Consider the following 27,986-nt stretch of genomic DNA (forward strand, 5'->3'; position numbering starts at 1 on the left):
CATCTATAAGATATTCTCCACTATCTTGCTAGGCCGGATAGCCCCATACGCCCAGAACATCATTGGCCCATACCAAAGAGGCTTCACTCCAGGCAAATCAGCAACAGATCAGATTTTCTCTCTGCGGCAGGCGATGGAAAAACTGTTGGAATATGGACAACAGTTGCACCATCTGTTCATCGACTTTAAAGCCGCCTATGATAGCATAGCCAGGGTAAAACTGTACACGGCGATGAGAGAATTCGGTATCCCGACGAAATTAATAAGACTGACTAGGCTGACCCTGACCAATGTGCGAGGCCAGATAAAAGCAGCAGGATCACTCTCAAGACCATTCGACATCAACAACGGTCTACGACAAGGGGATGCGCTATCATGCATCCTCTTTAACCTGGCCCTCGAGAAGGTGATCCGTGATGCTGAGGTGAATGCAAGAGGTACGATCCTCTTCAAGTCCACCCAACTACTGGCCTATGCTGACGATATCGACATCATGGGAAGAACCACCCGAGACGTTCAAACTGCCTTCATCCAGATCGAGCAGGCGGCGCGACATCTTGGGCTGCACATCAATGAAGGCAAGACAAAATACATGGTGGCAACGTCAGCACCGAAGACGAATCAACCAACAACATCAAACCGCACTAGTCAAACACAAGCACGAACGAGAATAAGGATAGGGGAATACAACTTTGATACTGTTGACAATTTCTCCTATCTAGGGTCGAAAATCACAACCGATAACAACTACGATGATGAAATCCGCGCACGGTTGTTGTCAGCCAACAGAGCCTACTTCAGCTTACAAAGACTGTTCCGCTCGAAACGTCTCACCATAGGGTCAAAGCTCTTACTGTACAAGACTATGATCTTGCCAGTCCTCATGTATTCCTCGGAAACTTGGGTTCTTAGCAAGAAAAATTGCGAACTCTTGGCCGCGTTCGAGAGAAGAATCCTCCGAAGAATTTTTGGCCCCCTACATGAGGATGGACGATTCCGTAGCCTACACAATGACGAAATCTATGAGCGATACCATGACCGTCCGGTTGTGGATAAAATCCGGCTCAATAGGTTACGGTGGTCCGGTCACTTAATCCGTATGGATGAAGATGATCCCACCCGGAAAGTCTATAAGGGCAATATCTATGGTAGGAAAAGAAGACGAGGCAGACCCTCCCTAAGATGGAGCGATGGCGTGGGCCAGGACGCCAGACAGCTTTTAGGGATATCGAATTGGTGGACCTCGGCGCAAAACCGGGATGTCTGGAGTTCCTTATTAAGGCAGGCCTAGACCGGATACCGGTTGTTGCGCCGATGATGATGATGATGATGATCTAATTCAGATAGATATATTTGTACATTAAACCAGCCGTATTTAATATACGTGCTATATATGTACATATGTAGGCTTTTGTGCACGAAGTAAATCGGAAATATGGGTACGATCAATTTATATACGTGCATATATATGTACAGTACTCGGAAATGTTTGTATAGGGTGAGGATAATATCTATGACTATGATATGTATGCATATTTTGCAGTTTGGAAAAGAATGAATGAATAAATAAATGATGAAGGAATATGTGGGATTTGTGGCTATATAGGGATAGGAAACTGTGCGTTGAAGTCTCTTACATGAGATGAACACAAAACCTTTATACTCGAAGCACGAGCTTCTTCTCTTGCTTCTTGCAATCACATTTGTATCGAAATCTGTCCGAACAGGCAGGACACGTGCTGCAAGATTTTCCAATGGACGACACAATCACAAAGGCTCGCACCCAAATGAATAGTCACCATCATCATCATCAACAGCGTGTGGCGCGGCAGGATCCGCAGCATTCGAAATTTATTTCGAATGTTGCGGATGCGGACGGGTAGATGGCGCAGAACTCTCCACTCACTTTAAAACTCGCCACTCATTTAGAACTCGCCACGGGAGTGGAGAATTAACGATGAGAAAGTGCCGTTGGTTGGGACAGAAAGGACCGCATGGAAATAAGCCGATCTCTTCTGCCTCCAACCGTGACATAGAACACATCGGACCTGTGTGAATTCATTTTGTTTCAAGCGTCTTATAATTTATGTTAATAGGCTTATTGACGCAGTGAGTGTAATTTGTAATAAGAAACTGTGATTGAACAAACCGAACGATAAAGAATAATTAAGGAAAGTCATAAAGAATTGATCATTCCAAAATTGTTCTAAATGGAGTGAAATATTGGTATATCAATTGATTTGAATATAACAGACGCTATTGATCAAGTTTGACCTATTATTTAACCGAGAAAAATGTAAACAAATTCTTGTTGACGACGTGTATTCATTAGCGCATGGAAAATACAGCAAAAGCGCAACAACCGGTATCCGGTCTAGGCCTACCTTAATAAGGAACTCCAGGCATTCCGCTTTTGCGCCAGGGTCCACCAATTCGATATCCCCAAAAGCTGTCTGGCGTCCTGACCTGTTGGCTGCCAACAACCGTGCGCGGATTTCATCATCGTAGCTGTTATCAGTTGCAATTTTCGACCCTAGATAGGAGAAATTATCAACGGCCTCAAAATTGTAGTCTCCTATCTTTATTTTTTCTGTTTGACCAGTGCGGTTTGATGTTGTTGGTTGGTTGGTTTTTGGTGCTGATGTTGCCACCATATACTTTGTCTTGCTTTGATTGATGTGCAGCCCAAGACCTCGCGCCGCCTGCTCGATTTGGATGAAGGCAGTTTGTACGTCTCGGATCGTTCTTCCCATGATCAAATGAATACTACCAGCTTCAACAAGCAATAATATGAGCAATATTGCTCTAGAAACACAGTCGGAAGTGTCCCTAACAGCGAATCGATGTGACTACCGTGAGGGTTACGTGGCAACAACAATCACGGCCAGTAAAATAAATTTATACACCCATTTATTTATACACATTTCTGCTGCCCCGCTAGAGGGCGCTGCGATCATCTGAGAGAAAAAGAGTCAACGGTATTTTAACGTACAGACTTAACTACAGTCCGCAAACTAGGATTATTAAAAAATATTGAAAACTAAATTTTTGGTACCGCGTTAAACTTTTTTTTTTTGAATTTTCGCGTTTTTTCACAGCTTCTTCAATGAATAAAAAAAAACTACTGAATGAACTACGCAATTATCCTAGTTTGCGGACCGTAGAAATATTTTCTGAATAAGTCGTGAAAATTTCAAAGCATTTGGTTGGATAGATTTTGGGCCATGGTGGCAGCCGATTTTCAACATGCGGTTTTCAGAAAAACGCATTTAAAAAATAGAATGCGATTTTTAGCCATAAAACCTTAACTGACTATTACTCTGCTATACCTAGTCCATAAACCTTGGGTTTCTTGAAGAAACACATATACGGCCTTGGCTTCAATTCTTGTCCTTTTAGCGAAGTCATTCGAACGCCATTCGGAGCGACAAATACGCGCTTTATTACGGCGATCGACATAAATCTTGGTCACGAAACCTTACCAGGGGTATACTGGTACCAGAGAACCGGGAAAGCCCCTGGACTCACATACTTCGGGTGAACACCTGTTGTATGTGAGGACAGCTCGGTTATTTGCGGTTGGCCCCCCTAGTGGGAGTTTCATGGTGGTTGTGCTCAAGCGAGAAGAGACCTTCGGGCCTCGACGTGGTGTTGCGTATCAACACGGGTGCCGTACTCCATAGTTCGGTAGAGATTTAGATAATTCTTGCATCCACCAGTATGAATGCTAAGCCAAGCACTTGGTATAGACTGGCACCGTTGCTGCTTGTCTCAGCGGGGCTCTGATTGTGGTCACAAAATCAATTCGCGTCTTAAGAGGACCGTAGGATTAAGTCTCACGACAGGTACCTACGTTAAACACCATGGACGTAACTGCCACCAGTGAGATTCGAACCGGGATCTTCCGTACGACAGCCTTGTGCTCTAACCACTCAGCTATCCTGGCCAAACCGTCCAAATTATTTCTAATTTGACACCTTATTGGCGTCAAACATTTTAGGTAATACCGTATAATTCTTCCGGTGAGCGTTTGCTATTCTGGTATTTCTGCCGTGCTCACCCACATAGTCAAAAAAAGTTTCACGTATTCACTTAGGCAAAACGTGCCAATTTCACCAATATATTGGCAAATCCGGGCGTCTTGTCAAACACAGCTGACCTAATTCTCGTTATACCTCGCTAATGCTCAAGAGCAGAACCATTTGAAAACGTGCATACTCGCATTGATTTCCCTTTTTTGAAAGCAAGGGGGAGTGTGGTAGGTGTATAGTATCTACCTGTCTGCAGATTCCTCTTTCCGCCTGTCCGTGTAAAGCAGCAGTGCAAATGAAAGATATCGATCAGTACTTTTCGAGTCAATCTTAGTTTTAAGCCTGTTGCGAAAGGGAGGAAATGAAGGAGTTACAAAAAAGATCACTTCAATTAGGGGTTCGTTCTCAGAAGCTAGCCACCACCATCGTGCCTCTATATGAAATCTGGGACCCGACATACCTTCTATACCGATATCTGCTAAAAAGATATTTTTAAATTTACTGCGACCCTCTCTTAAGTTCATCCTAGACCTGTAAAATCTAGCAATAAAATTGACTTTAATATGAAGCAGCCATCTCATAGTTACCGTTACATTAAAAAGATGATCGACCGTTTGTCGCGATAACAAGAAGCTGTCCCTATTCCTGATCAGACAGTGACTACCATAGCTCAAGTCTTTTACACGAACTGGGTCTCGCGTTTCGGTACTCCGAAGGTAATAAAGGACCGATTAAGGAAGTCAATTTGAATTGGTACTTTTCGGCAAGCTTACGAAAGTCCTCGGCTGTAAACGATCAAGGACTACTCCCTATCATTCGGCAGCAAACGGATTGGTTGAGAGTTGGCATCGCGCGTTGAAAGCTTCGATCATGTGCCACAAGAATAACCCGAATTGGGTTCATCTGTTGCCACCCGTTTTATTAGGATAACGTTGCGCATACAAAGAAGACCTGGAAGCAAGCTGTGCAGAATAGCCATATGGAACGACGTTAACCCTGCCAGGTGAAATTTTTGTCGACGACAAAACGCATAGCCCACAATCATTTGCCAATGTGATACGCGAACAAATGCGCGGGATCCGGCCGATTTAGATCCTGAATCGAAACAAACGGACCCCTTTCATTTTCAAAGAGTTCAAATCGTGCTTGCATGTATTTCTGCGCGTAGACACTGTGAAGAAAGCACTTTGTAATGGTTGAGATTCAGGTCCTCACCGCGTAATCGAGAGAATCTCTCCGATTATATTCATTATCGAGGTAAACGGAAAGCGCATTACGTACCGACGGAAAGATTAAAGGCGGCGTTTCAACCAACCGATTATTTCGAGGAACAAGCCAACGAGGCAACTACGTCCTTAGACGGGCGAAGTCGACCATTGTCATCAACGAAGCATGTCGTTTCGAAAAGCGCGTTGTCGTTTCCATCATCAACACCTTCGACATCCGGGACAGCAGCGCGACCGACGAAAGTGGCAGAAAAGTAATTACCGGTTCCGTCTCCACCAGCGAGTTCCAGCAAATTTCCGAAAGGGAGCAGTTATGGCGACACACCTACATCAGTGCGACAGGTTTTATGGAAGCCCATCATAACACCTCCTGCAGACATTCAAAAGACGTACCCGCCAGCCAGAGTTAGTTGTTATCATCCGAAGGACTCCATCATGGGAGTGATGTAGCGAACCAACATGGCAATGACGTACACACCAACATGGCAATCCCGTGGTTTTGATATCAACCACAGTAGCGTCGGAATCGGATCTATTCAATGTACGCATTATTAAAATTTAATCAGTTTTCGTATACATTATTCAGTCTCTCAATAAAGATATTATTTTCCCGTAACATCAAGATTTCGTTCTCTCTTAATATTCCCCGCAATACTCTCGGGTTGCGCCTTGAATGCGACCTTTTGAACTTTGGGCTTTGGGGTTCCGGCTTGAGCTTTGTTATGTATCTACGGAGAGAATTTTGTTGTGTGTCTTCGATAGGAGCTTAGGTGGAAAATTTTGATGGGAGCTTCTATGGCTTCAGATTTCGGCTCTTCTCCTTTGGGACTCGGGCGCAGGGTTTAATGCGAGAAGCGTTGGTGCCAATCTGTAGTGGTGAGCTTTGGTTTTGGGTTTTGGTATTGTGGCTTTTTCTGGGTAACCTTTTACCGGGAGATGTAAATGGAGGGGTGGATGGTATCCTTAATGGCAAGACTTGGAGTTTTAGTGGACTTTGGCGGAAAGTTTTCCTGGAGACTTTTTGAAGCGGCTGGCTCCATCGATACAGTTATCGCAATTATCATTCCTAGCTTAGGTGAAATAGGATTGGGTTTAAATAAAAAGTTCGTGGATAAAGTTCAAACTTCAATTTTACTTATTTATACATTCTATAGTTTTATGATGTTCAATATTCCTTTCAAATAACAATATGTGTAAAGTTATTAATATATCCTTATCGATAAAAGTGTTGAGTTGATACTGTATTTCTACAGTACATCTGAGACGTGTGCATTTCTCAATATGTTATAAAGCCAACACACTTGTGATGAATATCATAGGCAAATTCCAGGGCGCCAGCTACTGTTGCTACAGGTTTCATTAGGTTGAAAATATAGTTCATGCTCTCGAAAGGCGCTGATTCAATACTTGGTCGATTATAAGCTCTGCAAACAGCACCGAAAGCCAACCAACCAACAACATCAAACGCACTGGTCTAACGGGAAGAATAAAGATAGGAGAACACAACTTTGAGATCGTTGATAATTTCTCCTATCTAGGGTCGAAAATCGCAACCTATAACAGCTACGATGATGAAATTCGCGCACGGTTGTTGTCAGCCAACAGAGCTTATTTCAGCTTACAAAAACGGTTCCGCTCGAAACGTCTCACCATAGAGGCAAAGCTCTTACTGTACACTTGGGTTCTTAGCAAGGAGACTTAGCGGACTCTTGGCCGCGTTCGAGAGAAGAATCCTTTGAAGAATTTTTGGCCCCCTACATGAGGATGGACGATTCCGTAGCCTACATAACGACGAAATCTATGAGCGATACCATGACTGTCAGGTTGTGGATAGAATCCGACTCAATAGGTTACGGTGGGCGGGTCACTTAATTCGTATGGATGACGATGATCCAGCCCGGAAAGTCTATAAGGGCAATATCTATTGTAGAGACATTCTAGGCACACTAGACAATACTTTCAACGTGCCGAACTATCTCTTACGAATTTTGAGGGACTATCTGAGGAACCGCTCCCTGCTCTATGAAACACTAGAGGGTCAAAGGTGGATGGAGGTCACGTTGGGGGTAGCACAAGAATCCATCCGAGGGCCGGACCTTTGGAACGCTACCTATGACAGTCTGCTTAAACTCGACATGCCAGAAGAATCGCGGCTGGTCGGTTACGCAGATGATGTGCAGCGCTTGTTGCTGGACGCACTGTCGAACAGGCGCAAAGCAAACTCGGTATATTGATGCGACGGGTAAGCGGATGGATGACTACTCATGGTTTCAACCTTGCACTGGAAAAAACCGAAGTAGTCATCCTGACTAAAAAGAGAATTCGGACCCTGCATCCCATATCGTTCGGCGAGTCGATAATCGAGTCAAAATCAGCGGTAGAATACCTCGGGTTGACTCTTGACTCAAAGATGAGCTTTTCTGAGCACATCAAAGCAGCAGCGAACAAGGCTGCGGCTGAAGTTTCGGCGTTAAGTAGGCTAATGGCAAACATTGGGGGTCCTACGTCCTATGGGGAGCTTTACGGGTGGCGTCTGCATACCGCACTATCTCTGAACCGGCCGTGATCGTGATCGCGGCAATGATTCCCGTTGCTCTTCTTGCTGGGGAGCGTCAGGACATATACAAGCGCAAGGGAGATGAGCCAAGAAAGGTGGCTGCTCGCGAAGAATGTCAACACACTCTAGACGAGTGGCAGCTCTCTTGGCAAAGTGAAACTAGAAGCAAGTGGACTGCGCGGCTCATCGGCAACTTAGGTGCGTGGCTGAATCGGAAGCATGGTGAGACTGACTATTTCCTTACCCAATTTTTAAGTGGGTCAGCGCAATGCTGACCACATTGCCTCCCACAGTGTACTGTGGTGTACCGTTACGGTCTCGAATGAAGTGCTCTAACACACTTCAAGGCCTTGATCCAATATGGATTGTTGCGCCAAAGATTATTATTATTATGGAGGTTTTCAGTCTCACCTACACAAGATTGGAAAGGCGCGTTCTCCGGATTGTGTGTTTTGCAATGGAGTTGTGGACGACGCCCACCACACTTTTTTTTCTTTTGGAAGGTGGGATGGGGTTCGTCAACAGCTCTATTTAAACACAGGGGATCTCTCTCCAGACAACATTGTCGAAGAGATGCTGAGGACTGCTGACAGGTGGAACCGTGTTGCCCATTACGTTCGGGCCCTTCTCGTTGCTAAGAAAGTAGAACTCGACCGGTGGAGGAGCCGGATGGCAGGGGGTTCCCTGAACTGACAGTTCCCTTCCTCCTCTCCCCTCCCGTTGGTAAAAAGAATTCCCTGATTTGAAGACTCCGCAAAGCGGGAGAGTTCGGGGGCTAGCCCGAAGTAATGTGACAAACGGTTCGAGGCTAGCTCTCTGACGTTGGGGAGGTGTTTAGTTGGTAGTCCGACGACGTACCGAATCGGGAGCCCAACACTGTGTGCGTAAATGCATTCACCTACCCTACCCCAAAAAAAAAATCTATTGTAGAAAAAGAAGACGAGGCAGATCCTGCCTGAGATGGAGCGATGGCGTAGGTCAGGACGCCAGACAGCTTTTAGGGATATCGAATTGGTTGACCGCGGTACAAAACCGGGCTGTCTGGAGTTCCATATTAAGGCAGGCCTAGACCGGATACCAGTTGTTGCGCCGTTGATGATGATAAGTTGGCGGGAATATCGAAATGTGCTTCACCAAAGTTGTCCATTAAATCTAGCGAATATGGAAAGAAGGGCTTTCATCTCCAGTGACATTGTAAGACCGACAATGGTGGGTAATATATTCGTACGAAGACTGTCGGAAATTGTTAAGATTTGAGCATATGTAATATTATCCGATTGTAAAAACTTTTATTGAAAGTATTTCTGTAGAAGTGACTAAACAACCATAGAGCAATTAATTGACTTCCGTTCCAGCGAGGCTCCATTCTACCCCTTGCTTCATTTCAAAAGTCAATAAAGTATAAATACACTGTCTTTGTTTCAACCACCTGTATTCTGATTGAAAGACTCGAAGAAGTTCGAATTGCCACTGACATGGATTCCTATTTCACACATTATTAGCTAATCCAAATCGGCGGGGATTCATCAAAATTTACATCAATCGCATGATAATAGTCAACACGGTAGAGTTGTTGGGAGTTTCTTTAGAAGTTTAATGTGACTCGCAACCCCATTGGTCTCGGCAGAAGCTACAACCTTCAAACAACAAGCAGTAAAAACTGGTTAGGCAATACTATCAGGAGTAGGAAGTAAACCTTTTAAGACGATTCGAAAGATGTAAGCTAAAACTGCTACCCTTGAGCTAATCTAGCCAAGTATAAATAAACTGTTCTGAGTTTTACACAATATTGTTGTCAGTAATCGTTCATCTCGAAAAGACCCAATCCCTGGAAAAATAAATATCGAATTCGAAGTTTAAACACCGGAAATATTCTAAAGGAAGCAAAGCTGTTACAAAATCTCTGTCGTCGTCTAAGGGAAAGAACGCAGGAAGCAGATACGTAAACGTGTCCTATAGTGTACCGTTACGGGCTACTCTAACACACTTCAAGGCCCTTGATCCAATTGGATTGTTACGCCAACGATCATTATTATGTTCAGACAATGAACAATACAGTTAAATGGTAAAGCAATAACGCAAACCGATCACAATTACCAATATAGAGCGTATATTGAAAATTTGCTAAATTATGGCAAGGATACCGCCGAAACTCATTTGGAGTCTACTGGATGGTATCTCGATAAAAATGAGGTGGATATTATTGAAAGCGGAAAACCACCTGATTCAAACCAAGCATACAGTTAAGTCCTTGAGGGTTTTACGTGAGTACCTGTCTTGCGACTTAATCCCACGGTCTTCTTAAGACACGGATTGATTTTGTCACCACAATCAGAGCCCCGCTGAAACAAGCAACAACGGTACCAGTTTATACCAAATGCATGACTTTGCATTCATACTGGTGGATGCAAGACCTACCTAAATCTCTTCCGAACTATGGAGTACGGCACCCGTGTTGAAACGCAACACCACGCCGAGGCCCGAAGGTCTCTTCTCGCTTGAGCATCACCACAACTCTCATGAAACTCCCACTAGGGGGCCTACCGCAAATAACCGAGCTGTACTCACATACAACGGGAGTTCACCCGAAGTATGAGAGTCCACGAGCTATCCCGGTTCCCATGGTACCAGTATACCCCTGGTAACGTTTCGTGGCCAATTACCACTTCAGATGAGTCCCCGTGCAGACTCGTGTCTGATCGCCCTAATTAGGCCTTTGGAGCATTTGCCTACTGGATCACGGCCGGCAAACCAAAGTGAGTACAGCGTCCCCCGGTGCCACCACTATGGAGGTCTTCCTCGGCCATTTGGTCTTGGTTTGGCCAACAGGGTTGCCGCCCCGTCTTCCTCACCGCCACCTCTGAGCACCAAACCAAGGATACAGTAAAAAATTCAAATTGCTTGCACACTGCAATGCGGTCGATCTTATGGAAAAATTTCATGGAGATATCTTAAATCAAGATAAGCTGCTATTCAACGGCGTAGATCTGAGTATCATTTTCTGGCTAGAAAAACCCGAATTTTACTTGTATTGTAAATAACACGTTCAGCCGCCAGTAATCAAAGTTATAGAAGCCACGATGCACATGAACCATGGAACTGTTCCTAACTTGCTAGTGTTCCGCATGGTATACATTGTCATTAAGCATATACAGAAAAACGGTCAGCATCATTAAACACAGTAATCTCACAAGGTTCAATTTATCAGTGGATGGAGTACAAATGCCAAACTAACCTCTAGAGTTTAACTTTTCAAATGAAACTCCCATTAGTAGCCGAGGATATCTAAGCTTTTTTAAGGGTACTAGAATACATTATTCCGACAAAGGTCATCAAATATCAAAAAAAAAATCTTCTATAATATAGCGTTCTTGTTGACGTTTGATCTCACTCCGGACAATTTTTACAACCCAACATGTGGAGGTTTACTGAATCAGAGCACGATAAAGATCGAGGGGCGATTTAAAGAGGCTCTATGGAAAATCATCACACACGCTGTTTACGCAGGATATGATAGCAGTATCGAAACCTGTCTGGCGTCCTGACCTACCCCATCGCTCCATCTCAGGCAGGGTCCGCTTCGTCTTCTTTTCCTACCATAGATATTGCCCTTATAGGCTTTCCGGGCTGGATCATCGTCATCCATACGGATTAAGTGACCCGCCCACCGTAACCTATTGAGTCGGAATTTATCCACAACTTGACAGTCATGGTATTGCTCATAAATTTCGTCGTTATGTAGGCTACGGAATCGTCCATCCTCATGAAGGGGGCCAAAAATTCTTCAAAGGATTCCCTTCTTTTCTTGCTAAGAACCCAAGTTTCCGAGGAATACATGAGGACTGGCAAGATCATTGTCTTGTACAGTAAGTGCTTTGACCCAATGGTGAGACGTTTCTAGCGGAACAGTTTTTGTAAGCTGAAATAAGCTCTGTTGGCTGACAACAACCGTGCGCCGATAGCTGTTTAGGATATGTTTGGAGCATAGCACCCCAAGCATTAAAAATTAAAAAAACCAAAACCGGTTTCGTCCAGGGCAGAGGCTGCCTCACCTCTGCCCTGGGAGCAGCGTGAGCGAAAGTGCCAACAGGAGGAAAATGCTTCCTTTTATCATCGCAAAAACACGACAAGGTTGCGAATTATATTGGACTGGTTATGATTTTCGACCCTATAATTTTTGAGCCGATGAATTACACGGACTGTTTCTTCTATACTTGGTGGTCTTTAGTTGGAGGGACCTTCAACTCGCCGATGTTCTGGTTGTTCAATAGTTCATCAAAGTACTCACCCCATCGCTCCAATATCTCCATTCGGTCGGAAATCAGATTTCTGTCTTTGTCTCGGCAGGATGAACATCGAGGTGTGTAAGGCTTCACCCTGCTGACTTATTGGTAAAACTTCCGCATGCAATTGGGTGGAGAAGTGTCGCATAAAAGCAACTGTTCGAGGAAAATACACCGACAACGAAAGATACAACCATAATGATATCCAAATTGAGGTTATGGATTCGAACGACGTCTATAAATACCTCGGCATATTGCAAGCAACAACACCTTGCTGTGACAATAATGAAATCTAAGTTCTTCTCCTAAAAATAGAGCTGTTCGGGAAAAATAAAAACACCTTCTCCATTCCCGTCCTTCTATATATTTTCAGTGTGATCATCATCATCAACGGCGAAACAACCGGTATCCGGTCTAGGCCTGCCCTAATAAGGAACTCCAGACATCCCGGTTTTGCGCCGAGGTCCACCAATTCGATATCCCTAAAAGCTGTCTGGCGTCCCCACCTGCGCCATCGCTCCATCTTAGGCAGGATCTGCCTCGTCTTCTTTTTCTACCATAGATATTGCCCTTATAGACTTTCCGGGCGGGATCATCCTCATCCATACGGATTAAGTGACCCGCCCACCGTAACCTATTGAGCCGGATTTTATCCAGAACTTGACGGTCATGGTATCGCTCATAGATTTCGTCATTGGGTAGGCTACGGAATCGTCGATCCTCATGTAGGGGACCAAAAATTCTTCGAAGGATTCTTCTCTCGAATGCGGCCAAGAATTCACAATTTTTCTTGCTAAGAACTCAAGTTTCCGAGGAATACATGAGGACTGGCAAGATCATAGTCTTGTGCAATAAGAGCTTTGACCCTATGGTGAGATGTTTCGAACGAAACAGTTTTTGTAAGCTGAAATAGGCTCTGTTGGCTGACAACAACCGTGCGTGGATTTCATCATCGTAGCTGTTATCGGTTGTGATTTTCGACCCTAAATAGGAGAAACTATCAATGGTCTCAAAGTTGTATTCTCCTATCCCTGTTCTTCCTGTTTGGTCAGTGTGATACAGTGGGGGTAATACGGATTTAAAATCTGTCAATAGACCGGTAAGGGTAGTTCTTGCAAACAACAACATACACAATAGGGCTGCCGAAAAATTGAGGATCACTATCCGACGTAACCCACTACAATCAAGTGCATTCTCTTCGTGAGTTTCTCTTTGAGAAACAATCCTCTAGCCGATTACACCAGCCTACCGGGATGGCAGATAATAGATTATCTCCTTTGAACTTGAAAAGCAGAGAATGAGATCCCGTGTCGAATGTTCCTTCAGTCCAACAGAGATCGACAAGAGGAGGTCATTTAAAAATTTGAGAGATCAAAGCATTCCTAAATTCAATTCAGGATGCTTCGCCACCAACAAAAAATTACAAAGGGTACACCCTTCTCGACTCCTCAATAACCAACTCTAGTTCTAAACCATCCAGCACATAACATCTGCGTGCAGGATGCTGAGGAGTACCGAGTGCACTAATCATCATAACTCCGCCTCCAAAATTCTCCATAAAAACCTTGCGTTGAAGTATAACTTAGTGGCAGCCTACCATCTTTACTATACTTCGGAGAGAATCTTGGAAAATGATCGAGCCAAACTACTTTGGGTTCACACTAATGTCACCGACCACAGTGTTAATTACAATAGACTCGATCGGGTTCTGCCTCTCAAGGAAGAACGAGCGTGCTTCATACTCGATGTAGCCGTACCGTTGTGTCGGAACACTGTTGAAAAACAGCAAGAAGAAATCCGGAACTACGACCCTTTGGCGGACGATATGAAGCAGACTTGGAGACTACAAAAGTTATCCCATTGGTAATTTTAGCGTCGGGATTATTCCTGAAAAATTGACATTAAACGCTGAAAAATTTACATTACATAAAGCGTTGTATATATCACAAAACACAGCAAAAGGCGGAGAAAAAAAAGACTAAATTGTTCTTTAAATGTCCAATAAAAAATGTTTATTACTCATATGCCGGTATTTCAAGGACCAGTTGGACCTCTTCCTCAGTGTGTTTTAGTTTGAACTGCATGTGGACCGGCTTGTCCTTTAAATACCTAAATCTAGACCTTAATTGCTAGTTAATTTGATTACTTACCTATCAATTCAAAAAGCCAACTGTTGATGTTTTTTGGACGCTCATGGGAAAACTGGAAAACGGAAACTTCCACGAATTCAAAATAAACCCACTACAGAACTCGAAACACTAAATAGAGAAGACGCTCAAAGAATGCTCAAACGTAGTGGAGAACCCAGCAACGCGTAAGATCATAGCAGCGACAAACTCACTAACACAGAAGATAGCAGGATGGCTACTGCAAGGATTAAACGAACTATGAGTATCAACGGGAAAACAAACGATAAGGAACAGTGGAAAACTGATTGAAAAATTTCGAAATACGGAAACACTTCCGCACGAAAAAGGTATGGTGTCATTCGAAATAGAAGCCCCTTTCCTTAGCATACCATTAAAGGAAGCGCTGGCATACTTCGCGGAGAAGCTTTCCTTACTACAAAATAGGCCGGACAAAATGACATATACAACAGTAGAAGGTCTAGGCCTGCCTTAATAAGGAACTCCAAACATCCCGATTTTGCGGCGAGCCTACCAATTCGATATCCCTAAAAACTATCTGGCATACTGGCCTACGCCATTGTTCCATCTCAGGCAGGGTCTTCCTCGTCTTCCTTTTTTAACATAGATATTGTCTTGCACAGTAAGAGCTTTAACCTTATAATGAGACGTTTCGAGCGGAATAGTTTTTTTCTGAAGTTGAAATAGGCTCTGCTGGCTGCCAACAACCGTCCGCAGATTTCATCGCCATCGGTTGTGATTTTCGACCCTAGCTCGTAGAAATTATCAACCGTCTCAAGGCTGTACTCTTCTATCTTTGTTATTCTCTTGGTTTTTGGTGCTGACATTGGTACCATATATTTCATCTTGCCTTCATTAATGTGCAGCCCAAGATCTCGCGCTGCCTGCTCTATCTGGATGCAGGCACTTTGTACGTATCCTGCCGTTCTTCCTATGATGTTGATATCGCCAGCATAAGCGAGTTAAAGGACTTAAAGAGAGAAAATCTGATCTATTGCTGATTTGTCTGGAGTGAAGCCTCTTCAGTATGGATCAATGATGTCCTGGGCACCTACCCTACTCCCAAAAAAATGATGTGCTGGGCATATGGGACTATTCGACCTAGCAAAATAGAGGAGAATTCTTATAGATGGTAGTCAGCAACGTGATACCTCTATCATTGCTGCACTGCGTAATATCTCCTTTTTTATTTGTGGACAGATAATGCCTCGTTACCAATCTTCAGACATTGATACGCTGTCCCACACCTTGAGTATAAGTTGATGAATCGCTTGGTATAGTTTGTCATCTCCATATTCAACCAGTTCGACTGTAATTCCATCGGCTCCTGGCGACTTATGACTTTTAAACCGATGAATTGCACGGACTGTTTCTTCTATACTTGGTGGTGGCAGCATTTCTCCGTCTTTTTCAGTTGGCGGACCTCCAACTCGCCGATATTCTGCTCATTGATCAGTCCATCATAATACTCAACCCATCGCTCCTATATGCCCATTCTGTCGGAAATCAGATTTCCCTCTTTGTCTCGGCAGGATGAGGTGTGTAAGATTTCATCCTGCTGATTTGTTGGTAAAATTTCCGCGCCCGGTGCGGTTGCTCTCTGTACTTTTCGAGTTCACAGACCTGTTGTTTCTTCCTTTTTCGTCTGTGAAGTTGCTTCTCCGCTCGTCAGAGTTCGTGATAAGTCTCCGCGCGTGCCCGCGTTCCTTGAGAATGGAACTCCACTCTGTATGCAGCATTCTTGCTTTCCGTTGCTAGCGTACATTCAACGTTGACCCATTCATTCCGACTTTTTTCGCGACTGGGGCCAAGTATGTTTGCAACCGTACCAATGATAACATTCTCCAGGTGGTTGTGTCATTTCGTGTCACACTGTTAATACTTAGCTGTTCAAATCTCCAAGTATGATTTTGATATCATACCTGGGACAGGCTTTGATCACATCCGAAATATGGATATCCGCGACCGATATGATATTGTAGCGGCCGCGGAAAAAATGCGAGAGGACACGTAACTGGCGCTAATGAGAATTCATTCCCCAAGATTGGTCTGAACATCGAAGTCGATGGAAAGCGACCAAAAGCTCGACCGAAACAACGATGGATTGATAGGCTAGATGGGGATTTGGAAGCCTCGTGATTGCATCCAGCTCGGGCTTTTGAGAAAACAAAATTAAATTGAAACCGATCACGAGCCGTCCTCGCTTGTGAACGGGGTAAAAGGTGAAAAGAAAGATGAAGGACAGGTTTCGAGGGTCCCTTCTACTGCTTCGTAGAAGGTTGTCTTCTCCGGCTCTGCAGTCTCCTCTGTAGGGGCGTGAACGTTAATGAGGCCTGTATTTCTAAACTTGCCTCGCAAGCGCAAAGTGTATAGCCGTTCCCTTATGTTTTCCCAGCTGATAACAGCAGGTTTTATTTTTTGGCTGACAAAGAAACCTACTCCGAGCACATGGTTTACTGGATAACCACTACATTAATATATGGTGTAGTGGCGCTCTCTCTAGGAGACCGATCCCTGTCCAACGCATCTCTTGTAAGGCGGTTACATCAGCCCTGTATTGGGGCAGGGTATCGGCTAGCTGCTGGGCAGCATTCGATCTGTACCGGGAGCGCACATTCCATGAGCAGATGTGCAAATATCCATCCAATCCGAGGCTCCTTTTGTGGCTTCGAAACAAGTTGTTTTTCATGTCAGCCCTACCCAACCCCCAACCTGGAGGACCAGTTGGCACAATTTTTCCAGTTTTTGGACGCGGGAGACTCGTCTCCATCCTACTCCGTTTGCAACTCTTCGTTAAGAAGGAACTCCCAGCGATCACGAATCCTTCACTGTTCGGAATTTGTAAACGAGAAAAGAAACTAAAGATGAAGCGTAAGCTGAGAAAAGCGATGGAGACCAAATTAGGGGTGCGAGTCTATTCGTGGCGTTTGACTAGAGTAGGATGACTTCGAACAGTAGTGTCTGATTGTTTCACGATGCAGAGCGGAGCGGGGGTACACTTCACACACATAGGCATGAAAAAACAACGATACGATAGCGAATTGGTTGAGTATTGGTCTCTAAGCTTGCATTTTGATGCATAAATCTTATATAGATGCATCATTGTAATACTTTTCAAATTTTTCGGTTGGATACATATGTTTCTGAATAAATCGGGTGTGGCAGATAGACGCAGACACTGAATCGATTTTAATAAGATGTTGCTTCACACAAAACTCTCGTTAATTATGACGTCACGTCTTATTTGCATGGATGGAGGGAACGATAAAACAGTTTTACTAACACCCACTGGGGACGACACAACACGACACGATAGATTGACTAACGCCCTCTGGGATTGACACGATATTGCCTAGTGTATTTTGAAAATACTATAATTAACTTATGTCTAGTGTAGGCAAATGTCCCCGGCTGCCTGAGGCAACAGATGGACAAATGTCTGTGCATTCTTCAGATATCATGTGAAATAGATGTGTCTGGTATAAATGACTGCTTCAGACAAACCTGTACGCTGGTGTCAGGCAAATGTCTGTCTGTCTCAGAAATCAGACAGACAAACGTCTGCGTCTGTTTCAGAGAAAATCAGCCGGAGACTTATGCTTGCGCCAGATATATGTAGTATAGTGTTTTCAATATGTATACCTTGCACTAGGCAATATTCTGTCGTATCGTACCATGTCGTTCCCTGTGGCCGTTAGCAAAACTGCCATGTCATTCCCAGAGGTCGCGCTCCTTTAAGATGCAGTAAATTCGCGGGAAACTGATAAGTTAGAACTGCTATAACTTTGGTACTGATAGCCAGATGCCCTCTACGTTACTGCTTTCCATGCAGCATGTTTATTTGAGCATATATCGCAATGGGAGATATTTTAAAGCTTAGATAGCGCATCATCCCGATTTTTTTCAGATTTTCGGGTTAGATAGTTTCCCAAAACGAATCCTGTCTCACTTTAAGTTTGCACATTTTAACTCCTTACTAGAGCATTTTACAATCTACGTTGAAGCTAATATCAATTTCGGAAAATACTAATCGAGACCTTTCATTTATTCATTGATAAACCACATGACTACGTTCGGTGAAAAATTTAACATCGCAATTTTGCGGCCCATTTTAAACACCACCTAAATTTATGTCCTCACTGTATGGGTGGAATTTCATAGATCTCACATGTCCACCAAACTCCTTTAGGGTCGGTGGAGCAGTTTTGGAGACAAATGCGTATGACAGACAGAAAGACAGTGCATGGATTTGAATAAGGTTTTGTTTTACACGAAACCTCAAAGAAGAAAGCATACTCCAAGTAACTTAAAATATAGTCACAGTTTTTTTATTTCCCCATTTATGTATTTATCCTATTCATTTGTTTTTATTTATTTTACCATAATTTCTTTAATAAAACATTTTTTTCCGACATATTTAACGTTAGAAAACCATAGCGTATGAAGTTAAGTTTGTGTATTCCGCATTTCCGTTTAAACTCTTTAAATTTGTATGTAGTTTTCGATAGATTTCCTAAATATCATTCCCACGAATCATATGAACAAAGAAAGAGGAACATGTTATAATAGTAATAGTAATAATGAGGAATCACGTAGAAGAGATATTAAAAAAAGGAAGAAGCAAAGAAGTATTTGTTTGCCTCCTTCATTTCTTTTGCTTGCATTTAATCATTTTTTTGTTATGTTTTTCTTTTTTACAGAAAAGCTCCACTAATTCCTCGGATGAATATCAAATTGATTCTTTAATTCTTTGTTTAGTAGTTGTGTCCTTAGTTTGGAACATTTTGCTTTTTTGCAATTTATTTTGATTTTTTACATACATTTACAATTTTTAACGTATCATGTTATTATTTTAATTCAATTTCCTTGACTAATCCTATTTTAGAGACTTTTTTAAAATATTTTTTTTCCGTTCGTTTTTTGCTTTTGTTTGTTTTTTTGTGTTTTTTTTTAATAAAAAAGAAGCGGAATAAATTATTTTGGAGGACCACCATTAACTGTGTTGTTTTCACAGCGACTATTACCAACTGCAGTGCGAACGCAGCCCCCTCCACCGCTAGCCGGATTGGTATTTCCACATCCGTTACCGCTGGTTGTGACGCTACTACCGCTGCTACCACTACTTAAAGCCATTCGCTGCATTTGTCGGATAACCGTTGCCGCATGATACGCTTGCTAAAATAGAAGAAAAAATCGAAATGCGCATTAAATTTCAGTAAAATTCGTTCTGGCTTAAGATGGAAAATATAAAACAGGATTCTTTCCTGGTCATAGAAGAAAATATTTTAGGCATCTTTCCCCCGAAAATGGAAAATACGCGTGCAGAAGGAAGAGAGAGAATATTTTTTTAATGGTTTCAAATTTGAATAGAATCTGTTACAAATGACATAAAGCGCCAAAGGTAATGAGACCCTCTCAAGCTTCGTTTAAGAGCCTTGACCTGGCGGCCGGTCTAGTCACGGTAGATTTTTGACGTCAATAACGTCTTTAAAATTACTTCCATAGGGACGCAATCCAAAAAAAAGAATGATACAGTTTCCTGTTGTAGTTATCTATCATCCCCACCCAAAATTCAATTATACCACTGGATAGCTAAAGAATCAAAGAATTCATTACGATAGGTAAGGACTGTGACACGTCGCGCGCGGGAGAGGGGACAGCCCCGCTATTTTGATGCGTATCGAGATTTCCATTTAGTATAACTTTCGATTCGGTGAAGCTACGACGTTCAATTAAGTTTTAATCATCAGCTCTTATCAAAATCTATCACAACAAGTTGTGACTGTGAATATAATGTGTTAAAATAAAAAAAAATATATAAAAAGCAAAACAACGTGAAGTGTCAACATACCACTCGGTCCGAAGATCAAATGGCGCCGAATACAGTTTCCCATCGTGCCAGCTTGTGCAATCACAATCTACAAATCACAAGGAGGCACGTTCGATCAAATTATGTACCAATATGATAAATCGCAACAACACCAACTAGTTTATGTGGCTTCAAGTCGCATCACATCGTTAGATGTCCTTTATATGATCAATGCCCAAAACGATTTCAAGTTTTATCACGGATTTGGTCAGGCGTCTATTACAGTTAGGGAGATACGAGATGAATACAAGATATTGGCGCAACATCCGTTGCCGAAACTAGCCGCGGATGTAAGAAAATTTTGTGATAGTGTTCCTGATCAGCGTTGTCTAATTATCACCGCCATTAATGCACAAAGCTTGGTCGCGCACTCAGAAGACATCTCTAGCGATTCCATCATCAAACGATCTGATTATTTGACAATCAGCGAGACTTGGTCCATCCAAGATTTCATGCCAGTGAATGTGCTTGGCTTTGATCTGAAATCACATTGTAATACCGCTAAGCGCCTACAAATTGCAACTACATCAATGGTGGCAGTATCATCATCAAGTCGCAAAGCTGGTGGTGTCGCCATATATCGCAACATCAATAGCTTCAGTGACTGCAATCGACTTAACATTAACATTTCGGAAATTAATTTGGGACTGAAAGACGCGAAGGTTGACGATGTCTGTCCAATAAACGTAAAAATCAATGACCATCTTCAAATTCATACTGGGGTGTGTGTACATCCATCCAGGGACAGCGTTAGCAGAAATTAAACTATTTATGTTACGATCTCTATTAAAATATTCCAAAAATATCGTTAAAATTGTACCCGATTACGAGCCTGATCTTGCTACACCAATTATGATAGTCGGAGACTTTAATGTTAATGTTTCACAAGATCGCTCATTGCCCGGCTTCATGCTCAGTGAGTTCAATTTGTCTTACATTGAAACTTCTCCAACAACGTTAGGTAATACCTGTACTGATTTAACGTTTACTAGAAATCTAGATGTATCCTGTATGCCATTTGTGCCGTAGTTTTCTTATCACAGACCTATATTTAATGAAGTTATAACACAGTAATTATTTGTTTAGTTGATTTATTTCGTAAACCAATTAAATGAAGCAGTTGCCCCCATAAACAATCATCATCATCAACGGCGCAACAACCGGTATCCGGTCTAGGCCTGCCTTAATAAGGAACTCCAGACATCCCGGTTTTGCGCCGAGGTCCACCAATTCGATATCCCTAAAAGTTGTCTGGCGTCCTAGCCTATGCCATCGCTCCATCTTAGGCAGGGTTTGCCTCGTCTTCTTACCAAAGATATTGCCCTTATAGACTTTCCGAGTGGGATCATCCTCATTCATACGGATTAAGTGACCCGCCCGACGTAACCTATTGAGCCGGATTTTATCCACAACCGGACGGTCATGATATAGCTCATAGATTTCGTCGTTATGTAGGCTACGGAATCGTCCATCCTCATGTAGGAGGCCGAAAATTCTTCGGAGGATTCTTCTCTCGAACGCGGCCAAGATTTCGCAATTTTTCTTGCTAAGAACCCAAGTTTCCGAGGAATTCCGAGGACTGTCAAGATCATAGTCTTGTACAGTAAGTGCTTTGACCCTATGCTGAGACGTTTCGAGCGGAACAATTTTTGTAAGCTGAAATAGGCTCTGTTGGCTGACAACAACCGTGCCCGGATTTCATCATCGTAGCTGTTATCGGTTGTGATTTTCGACCCTAGATAGGAGAAATTATCAACGGTCTCAAAGTTGTATTCTCCTGATTGACCAGTGCGGTTTGTTGTTGTTGGTTGGTTCGTCTTCGGTGCTGACGTTGCCACCATATATTTTGTCTTGCCTTCGTTGATGTGCGGCCCAAGATCTCGCGCTGCCTGCTCGATCTGGATGAAGGCAGTTTGTACGTCTCAGGTCGTTCTTCCCATGATGTCGATATCGTCAGCATAGGCCACTAGTTGGGTGGACTTGAAGAGGATCGTACCTCTTGCATTTTCCTCAGCATCACGGATCACTTTCTTGAGGGCCAGGTTAAAGAGGATGCGTGATAGGGCATCCCCTTCTCGTAGACCTTTGTTGATGTCGAATGGTCTTGAGAGTGATCCTGCTGCTTTTATCTGGCCTCACACATTGGTCAGGGTCAGCCTAGTCAGCCTTATTAGTTTCGTCGGGATACCGAATTCTCTCATGGCCGTGTACAGTTTTACCCTGGCTATGCTCTCATAGGCAGCTTTAAAGTCGATGAATAGATGGTGCAACGGTTGTCCATATTCCAACGGTTTTTCCATCGCTTGCCATCGCTTGAGAGAAAATCTGATCTATTGCTGATTTGCCTGGAGTGAACCCTCTTTGCTATGGGCCAATGTTGTTCTGAGCATATGGGCCTATCCGGTCTAGCAAGATAGAGAATATCTTATAGATGGCAGTCAGCAACGTGATACCTCTATAATTGCTGCACTGTGTGATATCTCCCTTTTTATGTATGAGACAAATAATGCCTCGTTGCCAATCGGCAGGCATTGATTCGCTAACCCATACCTTGAGCAAAAAATGATGAACCAGTTGGTGTAACTGGTCGCCTCCATATTTAACCAATTCGGCTGTAATTCCATCGGCCCCCGGTGACTTATGATTTTTTAGCCGATGAATTGCACGGACTGTTTCTCCTAAACTTGGTGGTGGCAGTATTTGTCCGTCGTCTTCAGTTGGCGGGACCTCCAACTCGCCGATGTTCTGGTTGTTCAGTAGCTCATCAAAGTACGCAACCCATCGCTCCAATATGCCCATTCTGTCGGAAATCAGATTTCCCTCTTTGTCTCGGCAGGATGAGCATCGAGGTGTATAAGGCTTCATCCTGTTGACTTGTTGGTAAAACTTCCGCGCCTGGTGCGATTGCTCCCTGTACTTTTCTAGTTCACAGACTTGTTGGTTCTCCCAGGTTTCCTTTTCCGTCTGTGAAGTCGCTTCTCCGCTCGACGGAGTTCGTGATAATCTCTGCGCGTGCGTTCTTTGAGAATGCAACATTACTCGGTATGCGGCATTCTTCCGTTCCGTTGCTAGCTTACATTCATCGTGAAACCAGCCGTTCCGACTCCTTTTGCGGCTGGGGCCAAGTATGTTTGTGGCCGTATCCATGATAACGTTCTTCAGGTGGTTGTGAAGATCATTTGTTGATGCTTCATCTCCAGGTTCTCTGTTGACTGCGGTTATTGCGGCATCCATTCCACCCTTATAGGTGTCGCGGAGGGCTGTGTTATGGATGGCTTCAGTATTAACTCTCACCTGATTGTCAGAGGGGATTCTAGGTACTGTTGTTATTCGACATCGGAGCACCATGCCAACAAGATAGTGATCCGGTACTTCAGGTACTTCCAACAACCATTTCGTGTGACCCTGCTACTCAAATAATCCGCAGTCCGTTATCATTTGTATTTTCGTGTTAGCTATGGGAGCCAACGTATCGCCTGAATACGGGCTCCTTCCTTTCTTGGGTGTTAAAATCCCCAAGTATGATTTTGATATCGTATCTGAGACATGCTTCGAGGGTTTGTTCTACTGCCTCGTAGAAGGTATTCTTCTCCGACTCTGCAGTCTCCTCTGTAGGGGCGTGAACGTTAATGAAGCTTATATTTCTAAACTTGCCTCGCAAGCGCAGAGTGCATAGCCGTTCGCTTATGTTTTCAAAGCCGATAACAGCAGGCTTCATTTTTTGGCTGACTAAGAAACCTACTCCGAGCACATGGTTTACTGGATGGCCACTATAATATATGGCGTAGTGGCTCTTCTCCAGGAAACCGGCCCTGTCCAACGCATCCCCTGCAACGCTGTTACATCAGCCCTATATTTGGACAGGGTATCGGCTAGCTTCTTATCAGCTTCATCTCTTTACAGGGAGCGCACGTTCCATGAGAAAATGTGCAAATCGTTATTCCGTTGTCGTTGTCGGGGTCGTCGTTGTATAATCCGTGCAGTCCGAGGCTCCTGCTGTGGTTTCGTAACAAGTTGTTTTCCATGTAGGGTTGTCAGCCCTACCCAACTCCCAACCTGGAGGACCAGTTGGTACAATTTGTCCCGTTGTTAGGCGCCGGAGACTCGCCTTCATCTTTCTCCGTCTACAGCTTTTCGTTAAGAAAGAGCTCCCAGCGGTCACCACGTGGAGGTGGAGATAGGGTTTGGTAGTAGAGCTGTTGGTGTTGGTTCAGCAGGCATTTCCCAGGTTTTATGCTCCATCGTGGGTACCAATCCACGGTTCACCCTGGTACCTATACTACCCTTTGACCAGCATAAACAATACATGTGTAAAATTATGACATAGGTACATACAGTCGTACAAGGGTCTTTTGGCGCGTGGATGACGTGTGGGTGACAGAGACAGCGCTTTACAGGTAAGGCAAACTGTAAGGCACTGTTTCTGTTACCCACGCGTCAAAAGATTTTTGTACGACTGTAAATAATATTTTTTTATATAGAAACTTTACACTTTACGAGACGTTATTCACGTACAACAAACGGCCGTGTCCATAACACAGCCACGCCCCCTTTTTTTGTTGATGGACAACTCATCGAATCGAACATGGAAAATAGCAAAAGTTGTCAGAAAAAACCAAGCCGATGACAATGGGTTCCTCTAAAAAGGAATAGCAGTGTTGGTTTTTAGTATGGAAAGTACTGTCAATATATCGGATAGAGCGAATACCAGCCATTATGTACCTATACCAAAATCATCGGGCAGTAAATAGACGAAAAGACGTCAGCCGTCGCATAATTTTTATTCTGAGCTAGATTTTGTAGAATAAGGGGGTACTGTCGATGAGCGGGACGAGTGAATACAACAACGAACGGTTGGAGAAACAGCAGAAAACACCTTATTGCAGCAAAAAGTTATTGAATTAGGCTGATCACACTGGTAAAAGCAATAGAGTTTTTAAGTATAATGAGCAAAAGTGAAATCCGGACATCTTCGTTCGAAACACATAAGTGAAAGAAGAAAGGAGATAAAGGGATGTATTTTGTTTTTTACAAGTACGTAACGTACAGGCTGTTGGATACAATGCAAAGCAAGTTAACGAAAAAGAATGAAAGAAAACCTTTACTGAGTGCGAAGAACAAAAGAAACTCTATTTTTGTAGGCAAAATTGAAATCCGGTCGGAACTAAAAAATCGTGATAATGACATTAAAAACTGAAACAAGTCGAGAAACCGGAAGTTTAACGCTTCAGGTATGAATGGTTTTGTGTATTGCTTGTAAAGGGTGATTTTTAAGAGCTTGAGAATTTAAAATTATAATACAAGACAGAAATATTGTTGGAACGTTTGTTTTTATTATAATCTGGTAGATAGATAACTTGCATTTATTTTTTTTAATATGCCCACCGCCGCTACGAGTTCGATCAGTCCAATTTTTGACTACTTTTTCCCATAAATCTGACAATATGGTGCCAATGGTGGCTTGAATATTGGCTTCCAATACTTCAAGAGCTGCTAGTTTGTCGGTACAAACCAATAACTTAACATAGCCCCATGAAAATTAATCAAGGGGCGTTAAATCATACAAACAAGAGGGCTATTTAACAGGACCACCTCTGGGAACAAAGTTGTCAACAAATTGAATAAATCGATTGTTGACCGCGCGGTATAGCAAGTTCCGTCGTCTTGTTGGAACCAAATATCGGCGAAGTTTAACTGATTAATTTTTTGAAACGAAAATGGGCTCAGCATGGCTCGATAGCGCTCGCCGTTCACCATAATGGTAACTCCTTCCCCATTGCGAAAGAAATAGAGACCGATGATGCCGTCAGTGTGTAAACCCTACCAAACAGTCAATTTTAATGGATGTAATGAGGATCTGTCAGAGTTGAGAGTTGTCTTCACTCCACATACGTTTATTGTTTGTTTGTTTATTAACGTAGCCATTTAAACTGAAATGAGCTTCATGACTACACAAAATTCTTCGAAAAACGCTCATTTTTGGCCAATTAGCAAAAATGCGTAGCAAACGATAGTCATTTGGCTTCAATTCCTGCACGCGCTGTATTTTGTAGGCACGTAAGCCAAGGTCCTTAGATACAATTTTCCACGTAGTTGAAGGGCAAAGGTCAATAAGTTGAGAACGACGACGAGTCGGCTTTTCGGCATCTTCTTTAACACTACGCGCTACAGTAGCAATATTCTATTCGGAACGCACATTTCTTTATCATGTTAATGATTTTGAATCGAGAAGAGCAAATTTAGTGCGAAAACGATCAATAACTGCACGAATTGCTTGCCCGCTAGGCCGATTATATTGACCGTAAAATGTACCTAGCTCGTAATGTTGATGCATTCAGTTTGTCGGACCATCACTTTAGTATGATATTGATATTCAAAGCATCAGAAATGCAATGAATAAAACCCTCCTTACGTCCATTCTAGAAGTCCAAAATTTAGCAGCAATTTAGCAATTCAGCATGGGCGAGTGAAGAATCCTTCGTAGCCTACATAACAATGAAATCTATGAACAATACCATGACCGTCAGGTTGTGGATAAAATCCGGATCAATAGGTTGCGGTGGGCGGGTCACTTAATCCGTATGGATGGAGATGATCCAGCCAGAAAATCTATAAGGGCAATATCTGTGGTAGAAAAACAAGACGAGGCGAACCCTGCTTGAGATGGGACAATGGCATAGGCCAGGAAGCCAGGCAGCTTTTAGGGATATCGAATTGGTGGACCTCGGCGTAAAACTGGTATGTTTGGAGTTCCTTATTAAGGCAGGCCTAGACCGGATACTGTTTCTTGCGCCGTTGATGATGATAGACGATAATATAGGACATCATTCTGTAACTATTATTAACGAAGTTATTGAAAGTCAAAGTATTGCATTTCATGTAAATTGATTGCACTCTAGGACGTGCATGACGTCATCATCATCTGCATAAAGTGAACTTATATGAAAGGCGGGGTCCATGGAGATACTTTCGCTATAACCGTTACCGAGAAAAATACGTACGACAGACAGATAGACAGTAAACCGATTATAATAAGGTTTTGTTTTATATCAAACCTTAAAAAAACCTCAAAAATTTAGGTAGTTTGCCATGCCAATGTAAGGCACACCCCTCGGGGTCGCACGGGAATCACTAAACGAGATGAATCTGCTTTTTAAACGTCCACTCAAATGTTTTTATAAAAAAAAAAAATACACAAAACCGTTCATACCTGAAGCGCCCAGATTCCGGTTTCCCGACTTGTTATTTTATAATTAGTACCAATTTGGAAATCCTATTGAGACCCGCTACAGGGAGCGTGCTCAGGCTGGACTAGACCTACACCTTCCAGAACTCCAAAGGGTAGTATTCAATATATACAGTAAAAATGAGATTCTTTGCACTGAATATTACCGAAACTCTCACGATGAGGACGGTCTATGTAGAATTATTACCAAACGGACGAATTTTTTCGATTTTCCAATTGCAGGGGGCAGAGCGCATCATATTTATCCCGGACCCACTTTGGCAATACACGCTCAGGCGTGTCTCCGAGCAAGCGAGGAAAACTACGAGCTAAAACGCCATTCGGAGGTCATACATTCCAAGCCGCCTGAAAATATCGCATCAGTAATCCCGAAGAGAAAACTCAGGAAGACCCTAAACAATTTCCAAGCATATAAATATCGAGGCTGGATTGCATAAAATCAGCTATGCTATAAAAGCAGCAGGATGAGGTTGTTCTTCTTCGAAACAGAGAGCACAGTTAAATGGAAAGTACACTACAAACATTGCACCTTGGCTACCTTCCCAGACATGAAAGGTACTTTTAACAATGTGAGTACTAGAGTTATCCAAGAGGGTCAAGCCATGATAGGATTGGAAGGGATCCTAC

At 43.1% G+C, this 27,986-nt stretch overlaps 1 protein-coding gene across 5 annotated transcripts in view; it reads right to left on the reverse strand.

Annotated features, from left to right (window-relative positions):
• Window positions 1-18,550: 18,550 nt before the first annotated feature.
• Window positions 18,551-27,986, reverse strand: part of LOC119660774 (calcium/calmodulin-dependent protein kinase type 1) — a 396,728-nt gene continuing 387,292 nt past the window's right edge. For all 5 annotated transcript variants that reach the window (XM_038069548.1, XM_038069544.1, XM_038069545.1 and 2 more), the window contains one exon: window positions 18,551-19,419. In XM_038069548.1, coding sequence (XP_037925476.1) covers window positions 19,219-19,419 — 201 coding nt within the window. In that variant the 3' untranslated portion in view covers window positions 18,551-19,218. The remainder of the gene's footprint in view (window positions 19,420-27,986) is intronic.

The sequence above is a fragment of the Hermetia illucens genome, chromosome 7, assembly GCF_905115235.1.
Source record: "Hermetia illucens chromosome 7, iHerIll2.2.curated.20191125, whole genome shotgun sequence".
In the NCBI taxonomy this organism is placed as follows: Eukaryota; Metazoa; Arthropoda; class Insecta; order Diptera; family Stratiomyidae; genus Hermetia; species Hermetia illucens.